The sequence below is a fragment of the Leucopleurus acutus genome, assembly GCF_964270905.1.
Source record: "Leucopleurus acutus genome assembly, chromosome: 5".
Taxonomy (NCBI): domain Eukaryota; kingdom Metazoa; phylum Chordata; class Mammalia; order Artiodactyla; family Delphinidae; genus Leucopleurus; species Leucopleurus acutus.
Window position 1 is genome coordinate 138,007,270 of NC_139147.1, and position 25,434 is coordinate 138,032,703.

At 45.2% G+C, this 25,434-nt stretch overlaps 1 protein-coding gene across 2 annotated transcripts in view; it reads left to right on the forward strand.

Annotated features, from left to right (window-relative positions):
- Window positions 1-16,932: 16,932 nt before the first annotated feature.
- KAT2B (lysine acetyltransferase 2B) overlaps window positions 16,933-25,434 on the forward strand; it is a 104,707-nt gene continuing 96,205 nt past the window's right edge. For both annotated transcript variants that reach the window (XM_082839235.1, XM_082839236.1), the window contains exon 1: window positions 16,933-17,336. In XM_082839235.1, coding sequence (XP_082695361.1) covers window positions 17,040-17,336 — 297 coding nt within the window. In that variant the 5' untranslated portion in view covers window positions 16,933-17,039. The remainder of the gene's footprint in view (window positions 17,337-25,434) is intronic.

The following is a 25,434-nucleotide window of genomic DNA, read 5'->3' on the forward strand; positions in this document are numbered from 1 at the left end:
TAGTATGGGATCTAGTACGGGGTGGTGATTTTTTAGGTTGATAGTCAGTACCTATCAACCTACTCCATTTTTTTTTTTTTTCCATGCTGCATGGCTTGTGGGATCTTAGTTCCCCGACCAGGGATCAAAGCTTGGTCCTCGGCAGGGAGAGTGCTGAGCCCTAACCGCTGGACCGTCAAGGAATTCCCCCTACCCCATTCTTTTTAACCACTGTATTATATTCTACAGTAAGTGTAAACATGTAATGTAGATTATTGAACCATTTACCTGTAATGAAGTGGTTGTTTCTGTTCTGTTTTGTTTGCTCTAATAACATCACAACGAACACGAACACAGAGGTCCAGGCCTGTTCACGTGGATGCTGCTGCTTGCGGGATATCCGACCCACGGAAAGTCAACACGGCAGAATGGAAGTAGCAAAGGCTTAGGAGCACGCCGGCTGGACTCAAATCCCAGCTTGCTGCTGGTTTGTTGGTGCTCTTAGGTTATCTAGCCCTTTGGGACCCCAAGTTTGTCAGCGGTGCAATAGAGATAATACTAGGAACCTTGCTGGTTGATGTGAAATGAGCTACGTCTGTCAAACACTGAGCACAGTGTACAGCGTAGATGCTCAATACGTAATTGTTATTATCATTAATATCAACTTAGTAACATTATTTAGTCTCCCCACGTTCCACAACCACCTTTGCATAAACATTTCCATTAAATTCTCTCCCTATGATCCACTTGCACCTATTTGTTTCTTTCTGCTCACTTTCGGCCCTGCTTATGTCTCTATCCATCCTCACCACCCTAGCTCCATGTCACCTTTACACACACACACACACACGCACACACACACACACATACACACACGTATGTAATGTGTACATATACGTGTTTCAAAAGCAACTTAAAAGAGTGGGCAGGAAACGATGCAAAGCTATTTCAGGGTCTTAAGACTTTGTCCTTTTTTTTTTTTTTTTTAAGACTTTGTCCTTTTTTTTAAATTTATTTTTGGCTGCGTCAGGTCTTAGTTGCGGCATGCAGTCTCTTTGTTGTCGCGCGCAGGCCTCAACTCCAGTTGTGTGGGCTTAGTTGCCCCGCGGCATGTGGGATCTTTCCAGACCAGGGATTGAACCCGCATCCCCTGCATTGGAAGGTGGACTCTTAACCACTGGACCACCAGGGATGTCCCAAGCCTTTAATATTCTTGAGAATATCATGTGTCCACTAAAATGACAACTTGTACTACGTTTGCCCAAATATAAAGAAAAAAATAAAGAAACCTTCTAAGGTGGAGGATTACATAATTAATGTACAAAAAATAATTTGAAATACAAGGGAAAAAAGACCCACTAGATATTACAACAAGAAAATAATTTAATTAGAAATAAACCCGGGACTTCCCTGGTTGTGTAGTGGTTAAGAATCAGCCTGCCAATACAGGAGACACGGTTTCGATCCCTGATCCGGGAAGATCCCACATGCCGCAGAGTAACTAAGCCCATGAGCCACAACTACTGAGCCTGTGAGCCACAGCTACTGAAGCCTGCGCGCCTAGAGCCCATGGTCCGCAACAAGAGAAGCCACCGCAATGAGAAGCACGCTCACCGCAGTGAAGAGTAGCCCCCGCCCGCCACAACTAGAGAAAGCTCACACGCTGAAATGAAGACCCAATGCAGCGTTTAAAAAAGAACGTTTAAAAAAAAAGAAACTCAAAAAAAGTATGAGGGAAAAATTCATGTGAAAAAAACTGTAAAACACTACCAAGAACATAAAAGAAAATATGAATAAAGGCAAAGACTTATCTGTGTTTTGGATTGGAAAACTCAATATTGCATAGATGTCACAAATATGGGCAAGGATGTGGAGCCATGAGAACTCCTAAACATTACACTACTGATGGGAGGGAAAATCAGGACCATCACTTCAGAAAACAATGTTGCCCTATCCGGTAAGTTGAAAATCCCAAGGACCTGCAAACTATGGCCTGTGGGCCCATCTGGCCTCTACCTGTTTCTACGTAGTCTGCAAGCTAAGAATGGTTTTTACATTTTTAATTGGTTGAAACAAACCAGAAATACAATATTTTGTAGCATGTGAAAATTATTCAAAATTCACGTATCAGTGTTCACAAATGAAATACTAAAACACAGCCATGCTCATTCTCACATGGACTGTCTTTGGCACTTTCATAATACGATTTCAGAATTGAATAGTTGCAACAGAGACTACAGGGCCTTCAGAGCTTAAAACAGTTACTACCTGGTCCTTCCCAGAAAAAGTTTGCCACCCTCTGTCTTGCCCAACGCTTTATGCTTACAAGTCCATTTCGAGTAATTTGCTCTATAGAAACAATTGTGGGTATGCACCAAGGAGACGTGCATCAGAGCAGTTATATTAGCATAGTTGATAGTCAGGAAAAACTGGAAACAACCCAAATATCTCTCAACAAGAGTATATTAGTTATCTATTGCTGCATAGTAAACTACCACGACTTAGTAACTTAAATCAACATATATTTATTACCTCATGATTTCTGTGCAGCACAGCTTGGGTGGGTCTTCTGTAAGGCTGCCATCAGATATTGGTCAGGGCTAGGTTCTCATCAGGAGGCTCAGCTAGGGAAGGATACACTCACAAGTTCACTCATGTCGATAGCAGAGTTCATTTTCTTGCATTTCCAAGTCGGAGGACCCTGGCTTCTTGCTGACTGTTCACTGGAGGTAGCCCTCAGTTTCCAGAGGCTGCCCTCAACCTCCTAGCCGTGTGGGCCTCCCAACATTGCATCCATGGATAAATCTTAAATGCATGTTACTAGGTAAAAGATGCCAATCTGAAAGGGCAACATATTGTATGATTCCGGCTACACAACTTCTGGAAAAGACAAAACTACGGAGATAGTAAAAGGATCAGTGGTTTCTAGGGGTTGGGGGGGTGGGGTGGGAGGGATAAATGGGTGGGCACAGGGGCTTTTTAGAGCAGCAAAACTATTCTGTATGAAACTGTAATGGTGGCTACATGCCATTATACATTTGTCAAAACTCACAGAATGTACAACACAAAGAGTGAACTTTAACGTAAACTATGGACTTTGTCAATAACAACGTATCATTGCTGGCTCATTAGTGGTAATAAATGTACCACACTATTGCCAGATGTTAATACGGTAGAGGGAAGGGAGTGAAGGGGCATGTGAGAAATCTCTGTACTTTCTGCTCGATTTTTCTGCAACCCTAAAACTGCTTTAAAAATAAAGTTATTTAATTTAAAATATGTATGTGTATGTGTAAGTAGAAACATTGTAGGAAACTATCTTTCTGGAAGTGTATCCACTAATTTTATTTTCCCAATTTGTGTCTAAATAAACAGTCAAGGGTGTAGGAAATTAGAAGATTGACCATCTTGGGCAGGAAGAGAGGAATTCCTTCACTATTAGATAACTACATCAACCATTCATTTTATATCTTGAGCACTTGCAGGAGTAAGTAGTAGATATAAAGGCCAGTGAGAGTTCTCTGCACTTGAGGAGCTCAGTGTCATGGGGAAGAGAGACACACAGACGCATTACTGGATAATAACAAAGCCGGTGCTTATTTATGTTTCTTTTTCTGTTTTTTTTTTTTTTTTTTTGGCTGTGCTTCACAGCTTGCAGGATCTCAGTTCCTGGACCAGGGATCGAACCCACGTCCCCGACATTGGAAGTGCGGGGTCCCTGGACCACCAGGGAAGTCCCTGCTTATTTCTAAGCATTCCATCCACATTGTCTCACAGTCACACAACCCTGCAAGCAAGCACCATTAACCCATTTTACAGACAAGGACCCTGAAGCTCTGGGTGGTGAGTTACCTTGCGCCGAGTAAGCGACAGAGCTGGGAATCAAGGTCAAGTGTGTTGAACAACAAAATGGGGAACTTTTCTAGGATGCCAGGCAAGGAGGTAAAATCAATTCATTTTGGAAGAAGAGGACCGTAACAGGTACATTTTGTGAAGGAAGTTGGAGTCTCATTACTTTGAAGTTCAAATACACTCACAAGTCCTTCCTCTCCTTTTCACTCTTCTTGCCCTTCTCTCACTGGAATAAATTCTTTCACTTGTCATTCTCCCCTCTGAAGGCCAATCCATGACCTGTGGCTCAATGGAAAGGTGGCCAGAAAAGAAAATACTGAAAGTCACCCCACCTCCCCAATGACACCCCTCTGCCCTGGTTTGGTGTAAACCGCCCGTCAAGTTCAAGTTTCCTGGATGTTCCACAGCTAGGATCTTAAAAGTGGAGACGACAGACACCAGCCTGTGTGGAAGAGAGTTATATTTAGCTGTCCTTTAGGAGCTGGATCTCTGGATATCGCAGAGATTCTGGTACAGCCTGTTACTGTTTGAGGGCTTCTGGGCCTGAGGCAGAGAAAAGGGAGTGGGTGGCTTGCTGACAGTTTTTATAAATACCCAGTATTTATTCAATGGCAGAAACACACAGAACACACAGAGCATGAGAGGAAAGAACACAGCTCAGCTCCATTCATCCACTGGGCCCAGGACCAAGCTCTTCTAGTCTGTCCTGAGCCAGCTGCAGCCCTGTGTCTGGGGAAGTCACCTGCCTGCCTGCTGGAGAGGGAAGGAAGGAACAGGGAACAATGACGCCCTTGTGAAAAGCCAAGGTTTTTGTGTGTTTGGTTTTGTTTTTTAAGTTTATTTTCTAATCAGGTCACTCCTCTGCTTAAATCCTTTCAGTAGCCAGCCACTGCTTTTAGGATAAAGGTCAGAAGCCCTGATATGGCAGATGAAGCTGTGTAGAAAGCCTCAGCCTGTCTCTTCCCACTGTCCCTTTCTTTTTTTTCTTTTTCTTTTCTTTTCTTTCTTTTTTTTTTTTTTTTTTGCCACACTGCATGCTGCTTGTGGGATCTTAGTTCCCCGACCAGGAATTGAACCTGGAACCTCGGCAGTGCAAGCGCAGAGTCCTAACCACTGGATTGCCAGGGAATTCCCCCACTGACCCTTTCTTTAAAGTTCCTCAATCATGTCCACACTCTGCACACCTCAGGCCTGTACATGCTATTCCCTCCACCCTGAATGCTTTTCCTTCCTTGTCACTCAGTTAATTCTAACTCATTCTTAGTTTCTCAGCTAAAACGTCACTTCCACAAGCTGAATTTGAGCACCATCAGAAAAGTGTTTCCCAGGGCTTCCCTTGTGGCACAGTGGTTAAGAATCTTCCTGCCAATGCAGGGGACAGGGGTTCGAGCCTGGGTCAGGGATGATCCCACATGCCATGGAGCAACTAAGCCCCTGCGCCACAACTACTGAGCCTGCGAGCCACAATTACTGAAGCCCGCACACCTAGAGGCCGTGTTCCACAACAAGACAAGCCACCGCAATGAGAAGCCCACGCACCGCAATGAAGAGTAGCCCCTGTTCTCCGCAGCTAGAGAAAGCCCGTGCACAGCAACGAAGACACAACGCAGCCAAAAAAAAAAAAAAAAAATTAAAGTGTTTCCCGATGCCTCACGTGAATCCTCTGTCCTTAAAAGCCTTCACAACTCCTGATACTTTCCCTTTATTTGAGTGAGTTTCTAATGATGCATTTGTGTGATGATTTAATTAATGTCTGTCTCTCCAGTCCTGCCTTGCTTGCTGTTTTAACCCAGGGGCCAATGCATAGACTTATAATAAGCAGATATACCTGCCATGTGGGGAGAGCTCCATAAATATTTGTTAGATAAATAAATGAACACGTGAAATAAGTGTTTGCACACTTAAATATTTAGGATTTTTTTTTTTTTTGTCTGTGCCCGCACAGTTTGCAGGATCTTAGTTCCCCGACCAGGGATTGAACCCGTGCCCTCAGCAGTGAAAAGCCCAGAGTCCTAACCACTGGACCCCCAGGGAATTCCCTATAAATATTTCGTTTTGAATAAAGGGAGTAAGAAAGATCCTGATCCTTTTCCCTCTTCCTCAGTTCTTAGCAGTGCCTTAGTCTGAGGATCCTGCCCCAGAAGCTGACCAATAGTAGAGCTAAGAGAAAGAAGAGTGGAGTGTGAGAAACTCTTAGACTCTGTTGGGAACTTGGCCACCAAGCGGTTTTACCCTCTACAGCTGTGCTGCCCAAAATGGTAGCCACTAGCCACATGTGCTATTTAAATTTAACTAGTTAAAAGAAAATTAAAATTTTAGTTCATCAGTGTCATCGGCCACGTTTTACATGCTCAATGGCCACACGTGGTCAGTAGCTACCATATTGGACAGTGCCGACGTAAAACATTTTCATTATCACAGAAAGCTGTATTGACTAGTACGGCCCTAGAATGAAAAATAGCCTCTTCTGCACAGAAAAGAGGAGGTGGGGAAGAGACTCTGCACCTATTATTATCATCGTCTGTATTCCACATAATTCCAGGTGCTGCAGCTGAATGTTCTTTATCTGTAGCTGGGACTCTTAAATGCTTCCCATTAGAGTTTTTACAAAGATGAAACTTGTTATAACACATGTTCAGGCCCTTAGTCAGTGCTCAGTAAACAGTAGCCACCATCAAGGAACCCTCCCACACTGCTGGTGGGAGTGTAAATTGGTACCACCTCTACGGAGAATGGTATGCAGGTTCCTTAAAAAACTACAAACACAGCTACCATATGACCCAGCAATCCCACTCCTAGGCATATACCTGGAGAAAACCATAATTCGAAAAGATACGTGCACCCCATGTTCACTGAAGCACTATTTACAATAGCCAAGACATGGAAGCAACCTACATGTCCATTGACAGAGGAATGGACCAAGATGTGGTGCATATATACACTGGAATATTACTCAGCCATAAAAAAGAAAGAAATAATGCCACATGCAGCAACATGGATGGACCTAGAGATTGTCATACTGAGTGAAGTAAGTCAGACAAAGACAAATATATGATATTGCTTATATGTGGAATCTTAAAAAAGGGTACAAATGAACTTATTTACAAAACAGAAATAAAGTCACGGATGTAGAAAACAGACTTACGGTTACCAGGGGGTAAGGGGGAGGAGGGATAAATTGGGAGATTGGATTGACATATACACACTACTATATATAAAATAGATAACTAATAAGGACCTACTGTATAGCACAGGGAACTCTGCTCAATACTCTGTAATGGCCTATACGGGAAAAGAATCTAAAAAAATTGTGGAGATATATAGATAGATAGATAGATATAGATATATAGACATATAGATATATACACACACATATGTATATGTGTATACCCATATGTACGTATAACTGATTCAATTTACTGTACACCTGAAACTAACACAACATTGTAAATCGACTCTACTCCAATAAAAATTAAAAAAAAACAAAAACAAGCAAACAAAAAAACAGTAGCCACCATTGTCATCAGCTGTAAGTTAAAGTGGTTAAAATCAGGAGAGAGTCTGGTGTAAGTTACTTAACTTCTCTGAGCCCCAAGTTCCTCATCTCTATGATGGAGATAATAGCCCTCACGTCCTGGTAAGGATTAGATGGAACATTTTGCAGAAAGGGATCAGTGCAGTGCCTACCATGTAGTAGGTACCCCCAAACTGTTAGTTATTCTTCTTTTATTATTGTTGAGTGCTACAACAAATTTGATTTTCTCAGAGATCAACTCAGAAATTGGATTCCAGCTGTTAAAACGTTCCAGGTGTGCGTCTAAAGCTGTGAGGATGTGGCCAGCAGTGCTAACTTCCTGAAGCTTTCATTCGGTTTGCTGAGGGCTGGCAGCCCAACCTGTAAGTCAAATGATTAGCAAGAATCGGTTAAATTCCCTTTGGTCTGACCCACATTTCTGAGATGCCCAAAACTCCTCACTAGGCTGAGAAGTGCCTGACATATGTGGTATGTCAGAATTCTTCAAAAAGAATTGGGTATCTTTAACAACTGAGCTTTTAATTTGGCCTCAACGAGATTCCCCTAATGTCTCCTGTCAATTCTGCTGGCTCTGTTTTCTTCCAAATTTTAGACTTGTTTCCATAAGGCAACCACATTCCAAACAGGATATGTATGTTTGTATTTGGAGGGTGGAGAGTGGGAAAAAGAGGGAGGGAAAGGATGTTTAATCTGATATCAAGTTAAAACCAAGAGAGGAAAAGGGTGGGTGGCAGACAGGGATCCCTAATATTTATGGAATACCCATTATTTGCCAGAAAATATTCTAAGGACATTTTTCTCATGGACTTTTTTTTTCTTCTTTATTTTTTTAAATTCAAAATTATACATAACTACCCGGTCAAAATGTAATCGTATTTAAAGTGTACAAAATTTAAATGTATGTTCATCCAAAAAAAGGTGAATGACATGAATGTAAAAAAATTTAAAAATTCAAATTATTTTTTACATTTTAAAAAATGCTCTTTCTTCTACCATAGTCAAAGTGCCCTTTCAAAACTAAAAGGCAAAATGAAGTTATAGTTAATCACTATCAAATTTTTAGTCAAAGATATTAAAATAAGCTGAATGTTTTATTAGCTTTTTAGAGAATTCAGTGACGTCTTCCTAAATAATTTTATAAAACTGTTCACACTCTTTGCATTCAATGTTCATCTATTTGCCAATGAAAAAGTCTATTTCGTGCTTCCCGGAGATAATGTTTGGATCTCTATACATATACATTTAAGGGTAAAATGAATTCCTTAACATTACAAAATGTTCCTCAGACACTGGGCAGCGTTAGTGAATGTGGCGCTAGTTGACGAGGATCCTCAGAACCATGAATTGGAACACAAAGAGAAGCAAGAAAACGGCTGCTTGGTACTCTGGGAAAGAATACTTTGTTATGCAAGAATCTTTTGCATTCACGCTTAGAAGGAGGATTTGACAAGTTAATTAATTTGTCTTTTCTCTTACCTAAGCATTCCTGCCACTCAAATCCTTCCTGCACTCCAAAACTGTGCCTCTTTCACATGCAAAACTTCTCAGTATTCCTATGCAGGCGCCTTCTGCTTCCAGGCTCAAGGACAACAGATGCGAGGAAGTGCGTCTCAGGCAAGGGCTTGATCCTGCTGGGTAGAAGGGTGAAGTCCAGGTTTACGGGGTTGCCCTGTCTGAAGCTCATAGCAGGTGACAAGTGACAAGTGACAGAGATGTCCCCGCCTCCACTTTGTCTTTGAGCGTTTATGACACGAGGGATTCTTTAAACTGTGGACCCCAGTGTAGGGGCTCCTTTGGCCTGAGGCCAAGGGTGATCCTGCTTTAAAAACGAATTAAAGAGCATGCAGTCTTTAATGGGAGTATCAAGACTATTCTTCAAAGGCAATATTACAGTGAACTCTCAGTAAAGATTGAGCTAGAAGGCCATGTTATAAGGCAATCCTTCTGCTCCAAACATTTCACATGATAGTTTAGAAATAAAATACAAAGAGAAAGTTTAATAAGATGGTGACCATGACCACTGCCATCTCACATTATACTCAGTAATTGACTGAGTTGCAAAAGAGACGTACGTGTGAGAGATAAGGTCAATAAAACTCAAAGAACGCATAGGAGAATATCTTTACAAACACGGGCTAGGCAAAGAGTTTTTAAACGGGACACATGGAAACACTAAACATAAAATAAAATACAGATAAATCAAACCCATAAAAGTAAAAGCTTCTGATCATCAAAGGACACTCAAAAGAGTGAAAAAGCAAGTCACAGACTAAGAGATTTGCAACATATATATCCATCGAAGGATTCAAATCCAGACTGTACAGTAAAAATCTACCACAAAACAATAAAAAATGGGTAAAAGACTAGCACAGACATTTATTTCACAAAAGATGGACGTCCTAGATGCCAAGACGCAAATGAAAATGTGCTCAATGTTATTATACATGTTGTAAATGCTAATGAAAACCACAAAGAAATATACTACTCGACAACCACCGAAATGGTGAAAATTAAAGAGATAGACGGTACCAAAGCTTTATGAGGAGGGCGGTGCTGTCATCCTCACACACTGTGGGCAGGAGTATAAATTGGTACAATTATTTTGGGAGGGACAGGACCTATTAAAGCTTGACATACACTTTCCCTATGATTTAGCAACTGTCCCCCCTAGGTATATACCCTGGAGAAATAAGCATATACGACAACGAAAAGGCATTATAAGAATATTCATAGCAACTTTATTCATAGTAGTAAAAAACTGGAAATGTTCATCAACAAGAGGACGAATAAACAAACTGTGATAGTCATATAATAGAATACTACACCACCATAAAAATAAGTGACATATGGCACATGGAGCAACATGATAGACATCATCAACATAACGGTGTTCCAAAGAAGAGCCTGACAACATGAGTCCATGCTCTATGGGCATATTTACATGAAGTTCAAGAACAGACAAGACTAATCTATGATGATGAAGCCAGAGTAATGGTTGCCTTAGGGCACTGACTAGAAAGGTGCCAAAAGCAGCCTTCTTAGGTGTTGGGAATATATTGTTATATCAGTCTGGATGGCGGATGACCAAGTATATGCATATATAAACATTCATTGAGCTAGACAATTAATAAGAGCATGCTTGCTCCAATGTTCCTAGCAGCACTATTCACAATAGCCAAGGCATGGAAGCAACCTAAATGTGCATTGACAGAGGAATGGATAAAGATGTGGCACTTATATACAATGGAATATTACTCAGCCGTAAAAAGGAATGAAATAATGCCAATTGCAGCAACATGGATGGACCCAGAGATGATCATACTAAGTGAAGTAAGGCAGACAGAGAAAGACAAATATCATATGCTATCACTTATATGTAGAACCTTAAAAAATGATACAAATGAACTTATTTACAAAACAGAAACAGACTTACAGACATAGAAAACAAACTTATGGTTACCAAAGGAGATGGGAGATGGAGAGATAAATAAGGAGTTTGGGATTAACATACATACCTTACACTACTATGTATAAAATAGATAAACAACAAGGACCTACTGTATACCACAGGGAACTATAATCAGTATCTTGTAATAACCTATAATGGAAAAGAATCTGAAAAAGAATAGATATTTATGTACAACTGAATCACAGTGCTGTACACCAGAAACTAACACAACATTGTAAATCAACTCTATTTTAATAAAAAAATTTTTTTAAATTAGTGTGTTTACTACAGGCTTTATTTTGTAAATGTTGAAAAACATGAACAAGAAGGATACAGCCTGCCTTAGAGTGTTTACTTCTGTGGAGGCAGGCACTGGGAAACTGAGATAAAGGGACTTAGGAAGGAGGATTTCTTAAACTAATAATATATATCTCGCCGGCAAATGAAAACATTAAGAAAATGTGGCTGGTGAATGTACAGAAATTAAATCACTCCCTTTATTTTTCTATATGTTTGAAATACTTTATAACAACATACACATTTTTGTGCTTTGGGAGGATGTTCTGTTACTATGCTTCACACTTTTGTTTGTTTGTTTGTTGCTTTCACCCAAAGTGGTTGCTGATGTATAGCACCTACTTTATAAATTTTGAAACACTCCAACTCTGAGCTTTGATTTTAGACCCAGAGGGTCAGCCAGCCAGGACTTAAGATTAAGGACTTGAGGAAACAGATTTTCCCTCGATAAGGAGACCTAAACTAGAAAACCTGTCCTAAAAATCTTTTCCTTAATTTGTGAAATCATGTGTATGAACACTTTTATGGAGTTAGGGAATTAGACTCCCTCTTACCTTTATTTTAAACAATAATCTGGCACTAACATTAGTAAAATTCATGATATTCAGATTGTTGGAGAAAATCTAGGTCATACCAAAGTTTGGTTCCTTGGAAATTTGATGTTCTTATATAATTTTCAAGTTGCTCAGAGAGATAGATACTCACATAGTGCTTTAGAAAAGCAGTCAGCCATTTAGCCGGAGTTCGGAAGAAGGAGACTTCATTTCTTTTACTTAGTTTGTACCTTCATTGTAAATGGTAGGTAGGCTGCTAAAACAGTCCTATGTGTTAGTAATTATAAACAGAAAACAAAAGGGAAAAAACCCTCTCTCTTTACAAGGGCAGTGCTCAGGCAAGCACATTTAGGCCTATTCACATTAGATATGAAAATTGCTACTAAGAACAACTAAAAATAAAAATGAAAAAAATAGCACTAATGGTATTTGCTGCAGAGTTAAGACTCACACTGGAAATCATGATTTAATTGCAAAGATGCTTGAAAACCAGGGACGGAGATTTTATGTTTCCCCATCCTAGGATTCATTTCCTAATTGTTTTCCAGTAATTTTTCCTTAGACAGATAGATTTTATTTCAGAGGTTATTAAAATAAATGTCCAGTGATCACAGCCACTGTCTCCAGTGGGAAGTTGGCCCAAGCCTAAGGCATCTGTCTCCTCCTTCTTTATTTTATATTCTCATCGAGCTGTTGTCTCTAAATAAGCAGGTGGCTGTGCTGGGAGGGAAGGATGCCAGTCATTGGCCACACACTGGGCCAAACCTGCTGTGATACCCCCTTGTCCAGACTAGTCCTCAGAGTCTGCATCCTCAGTGGGGACAATTTCAATCCATCTGTGGGCTTCAGGATCTTGGTGTATTATAGAAGGTGGGTAAGAAGGAATATGGCAAAGACGTACTAGATGCTGGAGTAGCAGAAGATGGTCCCCATCCTTCCTTTCTTAGATGGGAAGGCATCTCCAGACAAAGGATACTAGATGAATAGGGCCAGCCATGCTGTCTGGGGGAAGGTGTCAGGCAAGACAGCAAATGCAAAGGCCCTGAGGCAGGAAAAAGCTTCCTGAGTTAGGCTGGAGTAAACCACACACCTGGGAGAAGGGCCTGGAGAGGTAGGCCTTGCCAATCAGGTTATGGGGTTGTGATTGTATTTTCAATGTTATGAGAAGCCCTTGGAGGGTTTCAAGCAGGGGGTTGTGGGATCAGGTTTGCGCTTACAATTTTTTTTTTATTTTTTATTTTTGGTTGCATGGGGTCTTAGTTGCTGCGCGTGGGCTTTCTCTAGTTACAGCGAGTGGGGGCTACTCTTTGTTGTGGTGCACGGGTTTCTCATTGTGGTGGCTTCTCTTGTTGCAGAGCACAGGCTCTAGGCGCGTGGGCTTCAGTAGTTGTGGCACACGGGCTCAGTAGTTGTGGCTCACGGGCTCTAGAGCACGGGCTCAATAGTTGTGGCGCATGGGCTTAGTTGCTCCGCGGCATGTGGGATCTTCCTGGACCATAGCTTGAACCTGTGTCCCCTGCATTGGCAGGTAGATTCTTAACCACTGCACCACCAGGGAAGCCCCTGCACTTACAATTTAAAAACTCTACCACGAAGAGGGGGATCATGGTAGAGCAAGGGAAGCAGAGTCCAGTTTGCACGTAGAAAGAACTACTACTATTTATTGAGAACTTTCTTTGAGTGAGGCACTGGGAATATAAAAATGAGAAAAAGAAGTTTTACTCTCAAGGGAGCCCAGTAAAGGCAACGACATTTAGGAATCGGCTGCATATCTTTCTAAATCTTTCTCTGGCTTTTGCATTTTTATATGCATTGACTGAACACATAGAGAATTGTACTTATATGCCAGTGTGAGTTTGCTTTTAATATAGATGGTATTGTACTGTACAGGGTTCATTCAGCAGCATTTCCTGGAGATCCACCTATGCTATTATATTTGTATAATGGTCATTCTTTGTGATAGCTGCATACTATTCTATAGTATTAATAAGCCAGAACTAAACCTCCAAGGGTCAACCTGCTCCCTCAATTCCTACTCCCCAAGCCTTTTCTTTCCTAATTGTGGTTTGCTTACCTCAGCAAGTTGTGTTAAACTAAATGAAGAGGTAAATTGAGGTAAGCTTGAACTATGAGAAATTGAGATTACTCAGGAATAGCATGGGAATTGCAATTTAAGGAAATGCAAACCACAGCAAGCTAAGGGCAACTGTGCTGGTGTGTGGGTGGGCTGTATTTATGGGGTGGGGGAGAGCAAAGACAGGGAGTCTGGTTGCAGTCCAAGCAGTAAGTTCATTGGCTTGAGGACGGGAAGAGATTCTTGGCGCTTTTTCATTGGTCAGGAGGTAAATCTGGGTCTTCTGTATAACAGCCTTTAGGGCAAATCAGTCTCTCAGTTCTTAAGTTCCAAGTTCCGTTCTTTTCAGGGCACATGCATGAGATTTCCATTTTAGATGGACATCCTTTCACAGTTGTGAATACTTTGTAAATGAACACATTGCCTTTTCTTTTGTTGGTGCTCACTTCATAAAAGGACTGCACACAGGAGCTCACTAAATGCTCACAGCAGCCTGATTATGCAGAGGCAACAAGCCTCCTGAATCCTTTGCCCTTGAACTGTCCTTGCCTGCTGCTCATAACACTTTGAATAGGGCCTTGAAACTGTGGGCCTTCAGCCTAAGGCAGTATGTCATCTGGGTGCTCTGAGCAGGGAAATAATGAAAAATAATGTTCAGTCGATGTCACAAGCCATTCACCATTCAGACAGTGATGGTTTTCAGGGCCGGTTGAAATGAGGTTGTTTTCTTCTGCTTCAGAACATCCTGGAAATAGCCTGCCTCCTGAATTCTGGGGACAGCTTGGGAGGAAGGGGTGATGGGTGAGTTAATATTGAAGCTGGGCTCCCCCCCCCGAACATTTTATGATGAAAATTTCAAACATAGAAGATTTTAAAAACCGCACAGTGAACACCCATATACCTACTACCTAGATTCAACTCTTAACATTTCACATTTCACTCTACTTGCTTTATCATGTTCATCTGCCTATTAGCGCATTCACAGATGCATCAATCCATCTTTTTTTTAAACGTCTTTATTAGAGTATAATTGCTTTACAATGGTGTCTTAGTTTCTGCTTTATAACAAAGTGAATCAGTTATACATATACATATGTCCCCGTATCTCTTCCCTCTTGCATCTCCCTCCCTCCCAGCCTCCCTATCCCACCCCATCTTTTTTTTTTAATGCTTCTTAAAGCATACTGCATATATCATGACACTGCACCCCTAAACTTTCAGCAGGAGCACCACCAACTAGACTTTAATATATAAAATTTTTTTAATATATGAGGGGTATTTCTATCCACTGAAATGCACAGATCCCAAGGGGGCCATCAGTTTGACAAATGCCTACATTGTGGAACCTAAACCCCTATCAATATCTGCTGACATCATGATATTGGACTTTGTTCATGGGATCTCAGTCTTTAAGACTCCCATCCAGCTTAGGCAAGAATCATAAAAATCTGCAAAACACCTCAGTAGAGCCAGAAGCGAGTAACAGTGGTAAAGCGGAGCACATCAAGCTAAGAAAAGAAGCCCCAGGTAACTGTCCTGGTGGAACCAGAGAGTCTACAATTTCAGACCTTGAGACGGAACTCAAGTTGGGAGAGGTTATTTCCTTTTGTGCTGTCTAATGTCACTGTCTGGATCTACAAACTTAAAAAAAAAAAGTTCATTTTTACATACCACTTTGCATTCAAAGTCAAAAGAACACAGAGAATCTAGAAAAAGGATAGAGAAAATTAACTGGAAAAAACGGGATGGGAAGGGGAATATTTCCAGGGAAAAGCACATTTCTGCAGGCGGTCTGGCCGGAGCTGGGCAAGAGCTTTAGGGTATGTAAAGAATTTGATAATACACACATTATGACCCATATTATACAGAAATTGTGACTCACATTACAAAAGCAGGGCACTTGGGAAGGGTCCTGAGATACAGTGCTGGGCTTTTCAAAAACTGCTTTAGAGAGGCCAACCAAAGGTGTACAATTTCAAATGAAAAAAACTGAAACGTGGTCTCCGAATTACTAAACACCACCTTCATTGTCATCAACAATGAAAACGACAGTTAGCAACAGTTTCAACAAAGTTGAAAACGCTGAGTCGAGTTTTTTCCTTTTTTTTTTTTTTTAAGTTTGAGGCCAAAATCAACACATTCTTTTGGATGCTGCTTAATTTTTTTTTTCATGGTTAATATGCATGCTGGTGATATCAAAATTGAAAACTATGGAACATTATAGAAAAGAAAGTAGTGAGGTTATACTCCCACTCTGCAGAGATGAGACCTATTAGCAAACTTTTCCCACTGCGCTTAGTTTTCATTGTGACCCTGCTTTTGGGACGACAGTTCTTTTAACAACCAGCACTTTCAAACAAAAATTACAGAAAATATCGATTAACAGTCTTTTCCTTCTTCTGGCAGATGCAATCCAGAAATTGATTACAGGATGAAAGCGTTCTCAATTAAAAGAGAGAAGGTGGACGGAGAAGTATCTAAAAAGAGAAATGGAAAACATCACGCCTTTATTTTGGTGAATTGGCAACAAAGAAAAGGATTAGCATGGTCGGGTACTTTTCAAAAATATTTTTTTTTCTCTGGCTCCCGCTAGGGTGGAGGAAGTTGCCTCTGTTCCGAATGAGGGTGGAAGGGAGCGGAGGAACAAATGATGGGAGTCTCCCCCGCGCTCCTCCCGCGCCCCCTCCCTCCGCCGGGTCATCTTGGCGGGGCGCGGGGTGGGCTGCCGAGACGGAGGCGGCCAGCAGGTGCCTGGGCTCCGGCCCCTGCCCCTCTCCCCCTCCCCCTTCCCCCGGGGTTGGCCTCGCCCCCTGGCGGGCGAGCGCAGGGTGCCAGGCGCGGGGTGGGGGGCGCGCGTCCGGCAGGCAGCAGGAAAGAGCCGGGGGCCGGGGGGCTGGCCCCCAATCCTACCGAGAGGCCGGCACCCGCCGCCCGCACCCCAGGACCATGTCGGCGGCCCGGGCGCCGAGCGGGGCCCCGGGGAGGAGAGCCGGGGGAGGGCGTGTGCAGTGGCGGCGGCGGCCGCGGAGCCGCTAGTCCCCTCCCTCCTGGGGGAGCAGCTGCCGCCGCCGCCGCCGCCGCCACCGTCAGCGCGCGGGCCGCGGCCGGAGCGAGCCGGGCGGGTGGCGCGCGGGGCAGGGCGGGGGCGGGGAGGGGGGTGGGCGCTGGGGCGGGAGGGCGCGGGGGGAGGGTCTCGCGCTCCTGGCTACCAGAGCCCGAGAGGGAGACCCTGGCGGCGGCGGCGGTGGCAGCGGCGGCGGCGCCTGACACTCGGCGTCTCCTGCCGTGCTCCGTAGCGGCATGTCCGAGGCTGGCGGGGCCGGACCGGGCGGCGGCGGGGCGGGGGCCGGGCTCGGGGCGCTGCCCCCCCCGCCCCCCGCGCCCCCGCCCGCGCCGCCGCAGGGCTCCCCTGGCGCCGCCGCCGCCGCCGCCGGGGGCTCGGGCGCCTGCGGACCGGCGACGGCGGTGGCGGCGGCGGGCACGGCCGAGGGGCCGGGAGGCGGCGGCTCGGCCCGGATCGCAGTGAAGAAGGCGCAGCTGCGCTCCGCTCCGCGGGCCAAGAAACTGGAGAAACTCGGCGTGTACTCCGCCTGCAAGGTACGCGCTCGGCTCCCGGCCCGCCCGAGGGGCCGCGGCCGGGCCCGCGGGACCCCCTCCCCCTCCCGCCCCCGCCTCCCGCCCCCCACCCGGGGCCGCGGCACCGCGGAAGTGCTGCTGTCGCCTGCGCCCAATTAGCTGCTCCTCGGACCAGAGTGCTGTCGGGTGGGAAGGAGAGATCGCCGGGACCGAGAGCCTTTCCTTCCTCCCCCTTGGAAGGAGTTGCCTCCGCCTCCGAGCTCCTGGGCTGCCCTGGGGCTTTGTTGCTCTGTAGGAGCTCGCCGGAGGCGCCTCCCAGGGAGTGGAGCGGGGCCAAGGCAACATCTTTTGGGGGACCTGAGCGCCCTCCTCTCCTCCACCGAGCCCCACTGGGTGGAAGGAGTGAGGCTGGAATAGGATTCTGGACTCCCGGCGCTTCGGGAACTCGAAGGGGCGGATTGCGCGGGCTGGGCGGCGCAGCCCCAAGCTAGGGTCCTGGAGCTCCGGGCGCCCTCGGCCGGGGGCGGAGGCGCTGCGGCGCGCGGTGACAGCCCGGTCATTACTGTATTTTTACTTGTTTAGTTGAAACGCTGCCCCAGTCTCTCGGGGTGTAAACAGGATTTGGCAAGGTGACGGCCCAGCGCGGCGGGCGCTACTGCTTAGTTTGAGGACGCGCGTTTCTGGCCATCCCCTCTCCACCCCAGCTCCGGGCACCCCGTCGCCCCTTAAATGCGGATCCAGATGTGGGCGCCGTGCTCCCGGGGTGGGAGCACTGCCCGAGGCCGCGGGGCAGGCTGGCCCTGCGCTGTCAGCAGCGGCTTTGTTTTGACAGGGTGACAGCTGAGGGGGGCGGGGACTTGGCCTTGTCAGCTCCTGCGGCCTGTGGCTGAAGCGGGGAAGAGACACACACACTCACACACCTCCCCTGTGCTCCTCCCGCCTGCTGCAAACAGGGTCAAGTTCCCAGATTCCAGTTTCCCACAGCCCAGATGCAGTTGGCCACGTCTGAATTTGGGCGTAAAGGTTATTAATCCTGCTAGAACCTCGCACCCCGGTGATGCTGTTTTTAGTATTTACAGGAGCTTCTCAACCTCAGTGGAATATCTGTACTTCCTTTCTCCACGTCATTCACATCCTCTTGTGTATGTTGAGCACCTACTGTAGACCCTGCACTGGTTCAATACATATTTGTTGAGTGAACGTAGGATCTAGCCCAGTGCTTCTAAAACTTTTGTGTGCACAGCACTCTTCTGGGGAGCTGGTTGAATGCTGATTCTGTATCAGGAGGTCTGGGATAGGGCTGAGAGACTGCATTTCTAACAGACTCTCAGGTGATGCGATGTTAGTCCACCGACCACACTCCAAGTAGCAAGACTCTGGTTTAGACTTGGACAATATAAGACTATCCCATTTGAATTCAACCAAGAAAGTGAAACTGTGAAACAGTAATGCCACATGGTTGGCGTTTCTGAAGACAGAATGCAAAAATGATCCAGTGGGGAGTGTGCTTTTAAGAAAGGTGAAGGTGTAGGAATTGGCTATGAAGGGCATTTGACAAATGAGAACAAGACCGGGAGAGTAGTGGGCCGAAGGGAGAACTGTACGGAGATAAGAACGGGGTCAGTTACTCGGTTGACGTGGCATTTTGCAGCCAGAGTGGGCTCAGGTGGGAGCCGTGTCAGCTCTGTGTTTCTGTTCTGGCTTTTTATTGGGTTCCCATCATGAGCATCTTCTTTCCCTGCTACCACCTTAATGTCTGAAAACTTTCCGCAGTTTTGGTGCTGTCTAAAACCATGAGCATGTGTGTCCTGCTTTGATATTTTTGATCCTTTCAAATTTCTGTGAGTGAAATGTAGCGCCTTTTCTAAAATTTTTAACTTCGCTGTTTCATGTTCACATTCACAACCAAACCTATAGGAAGGGAAAACCTCTCTCATTTAAGGTCTCTCTTCCTGCCCCTGGGAGACTCTGAATGTGTCCACTTCTATTTGCTCATTCATTCAGTAAGGATCCCAACCGGATGCCAGGCATTGTGCTAGATGCTGGGACAGTGACACCCAGAATCTGTCCTTCTGGAGCTACTGACCGTGTATGTGCATGCACTTGCATGCATGTGTTGGGTGAACCAATTACAATGAAGTTCGAAGAACCTGCTTTCTTAGAGCGCTGTTGGAACTCAGAGCAGGGCATTCACGGGCAGGAGGCACGAAGGGTGGGTGGGGTAGGACGGGCTTCCTGGAAGAAGTGTCAGTGGCTGCTAAGGACTCTTAGCGGGGCAGGGTGCGGTCAGCTGAAGCTTCTTGTAGTGGAGAAACTGAAAGTAGTTATGAAAGCTTGGAGTTGGGCCAGCGGGAGCTAAAGTCCATTGGCGGTGGCCACTAGATTGGTGGAGGCGGGTGTGTGCGGCCAAGAGGGAATCCAGGAATCTTAACATTATCTCAGATTTGCTTTTGTTTTTTTTTCCTTCCAACTGTGCTTGATTGAGTGTGAGGAGGTGCAAGCCAGTAGAATCTGTATTTCTTTCTCAGCTTGTCTCTACGCTCTATGTAAGAATGCCCCAAAGGACAGATTCTCCTACCTTTTGTCATTGACTGGCCACTTAGCAAGTTGGAGAGAATAGAGAGGTTAGGGAGTGGGGAGGAATCTGGGAAGAGATGAAGTACTTTACTGGGGGGGGGGGGGCTACTGAAAGAAAACAGGTCCCAGACCTGATAAAACATCTGGCCTTTAAACTTCACAAATGAAACAGAGAAAGAAGGGAGCTAGCTCACAGCCAGGGAGGTGCACCACAGCCTGGAGAGAAGGAAAAAAAAAAAAAAAAAGAAACAAACAAACTTGTTTTGCAGGATCCAGAGTAGAGCTCTTTGAACTGTGTCCTGGCACAGGTTGCTCATGTGACACAGCCAGACTGCTCATTAAAATTGTAAATCTGACCATGCTCTGCCCCTACTTAGGACCCTTAATTTCTCTTTACGAGGGGTCCACAAGACCCTGTGTGGCCTGGCCACTGCTATCTCTGGCCCCCTTTCAGGGCCTTGCGTGCATGGTTCCTTTCTACCTCAGGGCCTTTGCACACACTGTTTACTAGCACCAAAAGCTCCTCTTGCCTCACTTTCTTTTTTCCTTTTTTCTTTGTTTTTGGCCGCACTGCGCGGCATGTGGGATCTTAGTTCCCCAACCAGGAATTGAACCTGGCACCCCCTGCAGTGGAAGCACGGAGTCTTAACCACTGGACCGCCAGGAAAGTCCCTTGCCTCACTTTCAAGAACTCCCAGCTCTTCCCGCAAATCTCAGATTCCTTGCGTGTCCTTTACAACCCTGGCCAGCCTTCCCATTCTAAATGTTTGGAACCCCCTCTGTACTTACTTTTCCTAACTGGTGCTTTCATCATGATTTTTAATTGTGTGATTATTTGATATGTGTTTGTCACTCTGAATAGATCCTAAGTGATGTGGTTATTGACTGGATGAATGAATGAGAGAAGAGAAAACGGAGGAAATGATTAACTGTTAGAAGAGCAGTAGTGAAATTTTAGCCTGACCACTTCTTGACAACTGGACAGAGAGGGTTTTTTCTCACGGATGTGCATAGGACTGGATTTTTAGTGTTATAAAAGGAGCCCCGAGTAAATTATGAGTAGCCCAAATCCACATCTATTTGAATGAAAATGTAATTTAGGTAGTAAAAAACCAAAAACCAATGACCGACTCTTCCTAGTGAAATAGGCCATTTTTACAGGAGGGGAGGCCGGAGGGAGTGGTGGCCAAGAGCCACCTGAGTTCACATTTCAGGTCCAGCTGTGTGACCTTGGACAAGGACTTTACCTCAGCCTCCATTTCCTTGTCTGTAAAGTAGGAATAAAAACCCTCACCTCACAGCCTAACGGTGAGGATTTCAAATGAGCTCCTGTGTATGAGGCATCCAGCAGGTGTCTAGCCCACCCCATGTTTTCTCAGCAGCTCGGAGTAGGGGATACCCTGTAAACTTGGGAGTCAAGAAAGCACATGGGGCTTAGTCTCCTATCCCAACTCTGCCGCTTTATGGTCTTGGGCACAAGTCACTTAGTTTTCCTCTGAGCCTGGATTGCTTCATCTCTAAGATGGAGACCATGACTTCAACCTTGAAGTTCAAAGGTGGAAGGTTCCCCAGAGTTCCTGGAACCTAAACGTGTTGGGTTCATGCTGGCAAAATGAAATTGCCTGGTGCTAAAACAGAACTAGAGTTACCGATGTAGAAAACAAACTTATAGTTACCAGGGGGGAAAGGGGGGGGAGGTATAAATTGGGAGATTGGGATTGACCTATACACACTCTACTATATATAAAATAGATAACTAATAAGGACCTACTGTGTAGCACAGGGAACTCTATTCTATACTCTGTAATGACCTATATGGGAAAAGAACCTAAAAAAGAGTGGATATGTGTCTATGTATAACTGATTCACTTTGCTGTACAGCAGGAAACTAGCACAACGTTGTAAATTCACTACACTCCAATAAAAATTAAAAGAAAAGGAAAGAAAAGAAATTGTCTGCTTCCGTACTCAGTGTTCCAGTCAGGGGCTGCAAAGCAGTTATGGAGAACTTTGATTCTGGGCTGAGTGCCTTACTTAGAGACTGACATAGGCACAGGACTAGAAAATTAGTCTTCATTTAAAAAATAATGGTTTATAATCTAGAAGTGACACTGGCTGTTGAATATGCAGCGAGCACAGGCAGAGGCACCACCATAAGAGAAAAAGCTTCCTACGTTGGCCAGGGGGCTGCGAATGGGGCACTAGACCCAGCCTTCACGTTAGGGGGGGGTCCTGAATGCCTGTGTTTGTATTTGTCAGTCACTCCTCCCGAGAGCGAGTTTCCAGTGTTCAGTGTCTAGAGCAGTGGCTCTTACCCAGGAGCTGTTTTGCCCCCCAGGGGATGTTTGGCAAGGTCTGGAGACATTTTGGGGTGAGGGAGCGCTACTGGTGGCTAGTGAACAGAGGCCAGGGATGCTGCTAAACACCCCCGGAGGCACAGGCCAGCCCACGACAGCCCCGCCGACACAAAGAATGATCTGGCCCCCGTGACAGTAGTGCCGAAGTTGAGAAACTCTGCCTTGGAAGAAAATCGTATTGCCCCCAAATACCATAAATACATTTGCAGTGGAGGAGAAATGAATGCTTTTCATGTTAATTTGAATAACACTCAGAACCTGAAAAATCTCGCTTTGTGAATCCTGGGCATATTTTTAAACAGCTTTATTGTGGTATAATTTATAGATCATAAAACTCAGTAACTGTAAGTGTGCAGTTAGTTGCTCTTGAGTAAATGTGTACAATTGTGCGTGCATTACCACAGTCCAGCTTTATAACTCTACCATTCCCCCCGCCCCGCTACCTCCGCAGAGGTCTGGTCGTTCCCCCCCACCAGTTCCCCCCACCGTGGGCAACTTTTTAAGGTGATACTTTATAGCAGTTGATTGTTGGTTTGCAAACAGAAACCCAATTGAAAGTATCTGAAAGTATCTTTCTTAGATCATCAGTATTGTTACGGCAAAGCACAACACAGGAGGGGGGGTAGATTAAATGTTTTTAAAAACTCAGTCTCTAGCCACATAAATCTAATGCAGACGATTATTTCACGTGTGGTAACTTCTCTAAAAGGTGGTATCATGGAGCCAGGCGCACAGGCAAAATGCTTCACTTGGCAGGCACCATGCGGAAAGCCAGAAAGATGACCAAATTGAATTATGTGTCCTCCTAAACTTTCAGGGAAGATGGAAAAATGCAAGCCTGCAAAGCCTTTGGATTGCAGTTTGCAGTCTTCTGTAACTGGAAAAAGTAGTTTATAGGGCAAAACAGTACAAAATCTGCTGAGGACTGTTTTGTTTTAGAAAGCTCGTGCTTGCGTCTAGCATTTTGTGACGCAGTGCTCGTGGGGTTTTGTTTGTTTGTGTTTACCATTCAGTAGATCTCAACCTAGTTACCCGTCCACATGGGCAGGATTTAGTTCTGTGTCCATTTAATTCTGTAAATCCACAGGTCTGACCCGTCATAGGGAACGTTGAGGGTAAAAGGGTGAAATATGCAGTTTCACGCCAGGTACCTTGGAACAATCAGAACATCTGCTTCTCAGATGAAAGACCTGGGTACTCAGCACAGTGCCAATAAAACTTGGATTTCCAAGGCTGAGCGGCTTCCGATGGAGTTCGTTTGTTTCTCCATGAGAGGAAGATAGCTATTTAGGAACGGTTGTCGATGGCTTCCGGCTCTGGATGGTTTCCTAATCTGATTCGATTCGAGGGTTCGAATCTGCCACGGCACCTGTGGTAGAACTGCAGGCGTGCCGACCACCTGGCGACCTGGAGAAAACCTGGAGGATCACTCCTCCCACCCCACCGGCCGGCGGGTGCCCCTGGGCAGTGTCTTAACTGCCTATCTCTCAGTTTCCTCATTGGTGAAGCGGGAGGCGAGGTGCCACCTCATCCATTTACCGTGAAGATGAAATCATCCAGCCTATGTGACGGTTCTTGGAACACAGGCATTCCACAGATGTCTCTTTAATTTTTAAAAACTTTCCATTGGTATCAGCAGTTTTGTCCTTAGTGTTTTGCCACTCCACCTGCGGTAGGAGAAAGGCAGGCGAGGTCATTTTACTAGCAGGGAACCGGGACCCAAAGAAGTTCAGCAGCTTCTTCCAGCTGTAGGGGTGGCTCACGGGGAAGCTGCCCACAGAGGCTCTCTTTCCCACGTGTCCTCTGCATCCTCTTCCCAGGCATTCTCGTGGGGTGGAGAGGATGCTGTCCTTCCAGATGGTTTACAGAGGGGACTTCACTTGTGGCAGGCATTCTCCTGCTCTCATTTGATGTTTATTGTACTCCTGTTGAGAGGTATGTTCAAAGGCTTTTGTAGTTCATCGAAACTGCAGGCCATAAGGCAGACAAAATGTGTTCTTTATGACTGGCCCAGGGCAGACAGATGCATGCCCTTGATGGTTTTAAAGCTGACAATCAAGAATGGTCGCTGGGCCGGCCCGAGAGAGTTCCCTGCTGAAAGAAGATGAAACAGACATCTACTCGGGGTGTCGGAGATGCCAGATGTGCCAGAGAGGTAAGGAATTGCCCGTCCTGGGTATTTAGAAGTCCCCAAATAGCTCTGTATAAGACTGCTCACACAGCAGTATTTCAGCGCAATCCAGAGGAGTCATTTTTTTAAAAACTTCGATTATGCAGACAGTAAAGTGCTCAAATCATCCCTATGTATGAGGATCTGGGGGATGAATTTTTACATATGCATGCGTCTATGCAACTGCGGTCCAGATACAGCACCTGTAGAGTGTTTCCAGCACCTCAGGGGCCCCCTTGTGCCCCCTCCCTACCTCTGGTAACCCTTATTCTGATGTTTATTGCCAGAGATCAGCTTTGCCTCTCTGAAACTTCCCATCAGTGGCATCGCACGGTTTGGACTCCTTTGCCTCCGGCTTCTGTCACTCCACGTGGTGTCTGTGCGCTGCGTGTGCGTTGTTTCCTATAGCCCTGGTTTGTCAAGACATGTGTGTTTAAGCTAAAAAACAAGTTAAAAATTGCTAACCATGTCCAGAATGGAAGTCATTGGATGTGGACAGCTTCCTAAGATGAATTTTAATTAGGCTTTTGAAAGAAAAGATGGGAATTTGATCTCCGGGTGTACTGGGAAGAACCCACGAGGGCAGGAAGGTAGACAGGAAATCCAGGAGGCGTACTGGCCGAGCAGACATAGAGAAGGATTGGAAAGGAGAGGCAGAATGTTGGGGGCTGTGATGTCACAGCTGCGGAATGCCCAGCCTGAGTCCTTTCTTCTCCCCATGAGTCTGCGTTGGTGAGCCCTTACTGGTAAACGTCACGCTAAGTCCTGCTGGAAGTTGACTGGAGTTATACACTGTGTCCTGTAAACCACGCAGAGTCATACGTGTTGGGTGCAGTGGCGGGGTTCCTAGAAGGCTGGCTGGAGACAGGTCCAGAAAGCTCCAGTGGGTGCTGACACCTCTGTTATTGGCCTAGGGGATGGAGATGCAGGACAGAGAATGTTTCTTCCGGTTTATCCCCACACCATCTCCAGAACTGTGTGCTGAGGCCACTAAGGGCCACCTTCTCCCCAGGAG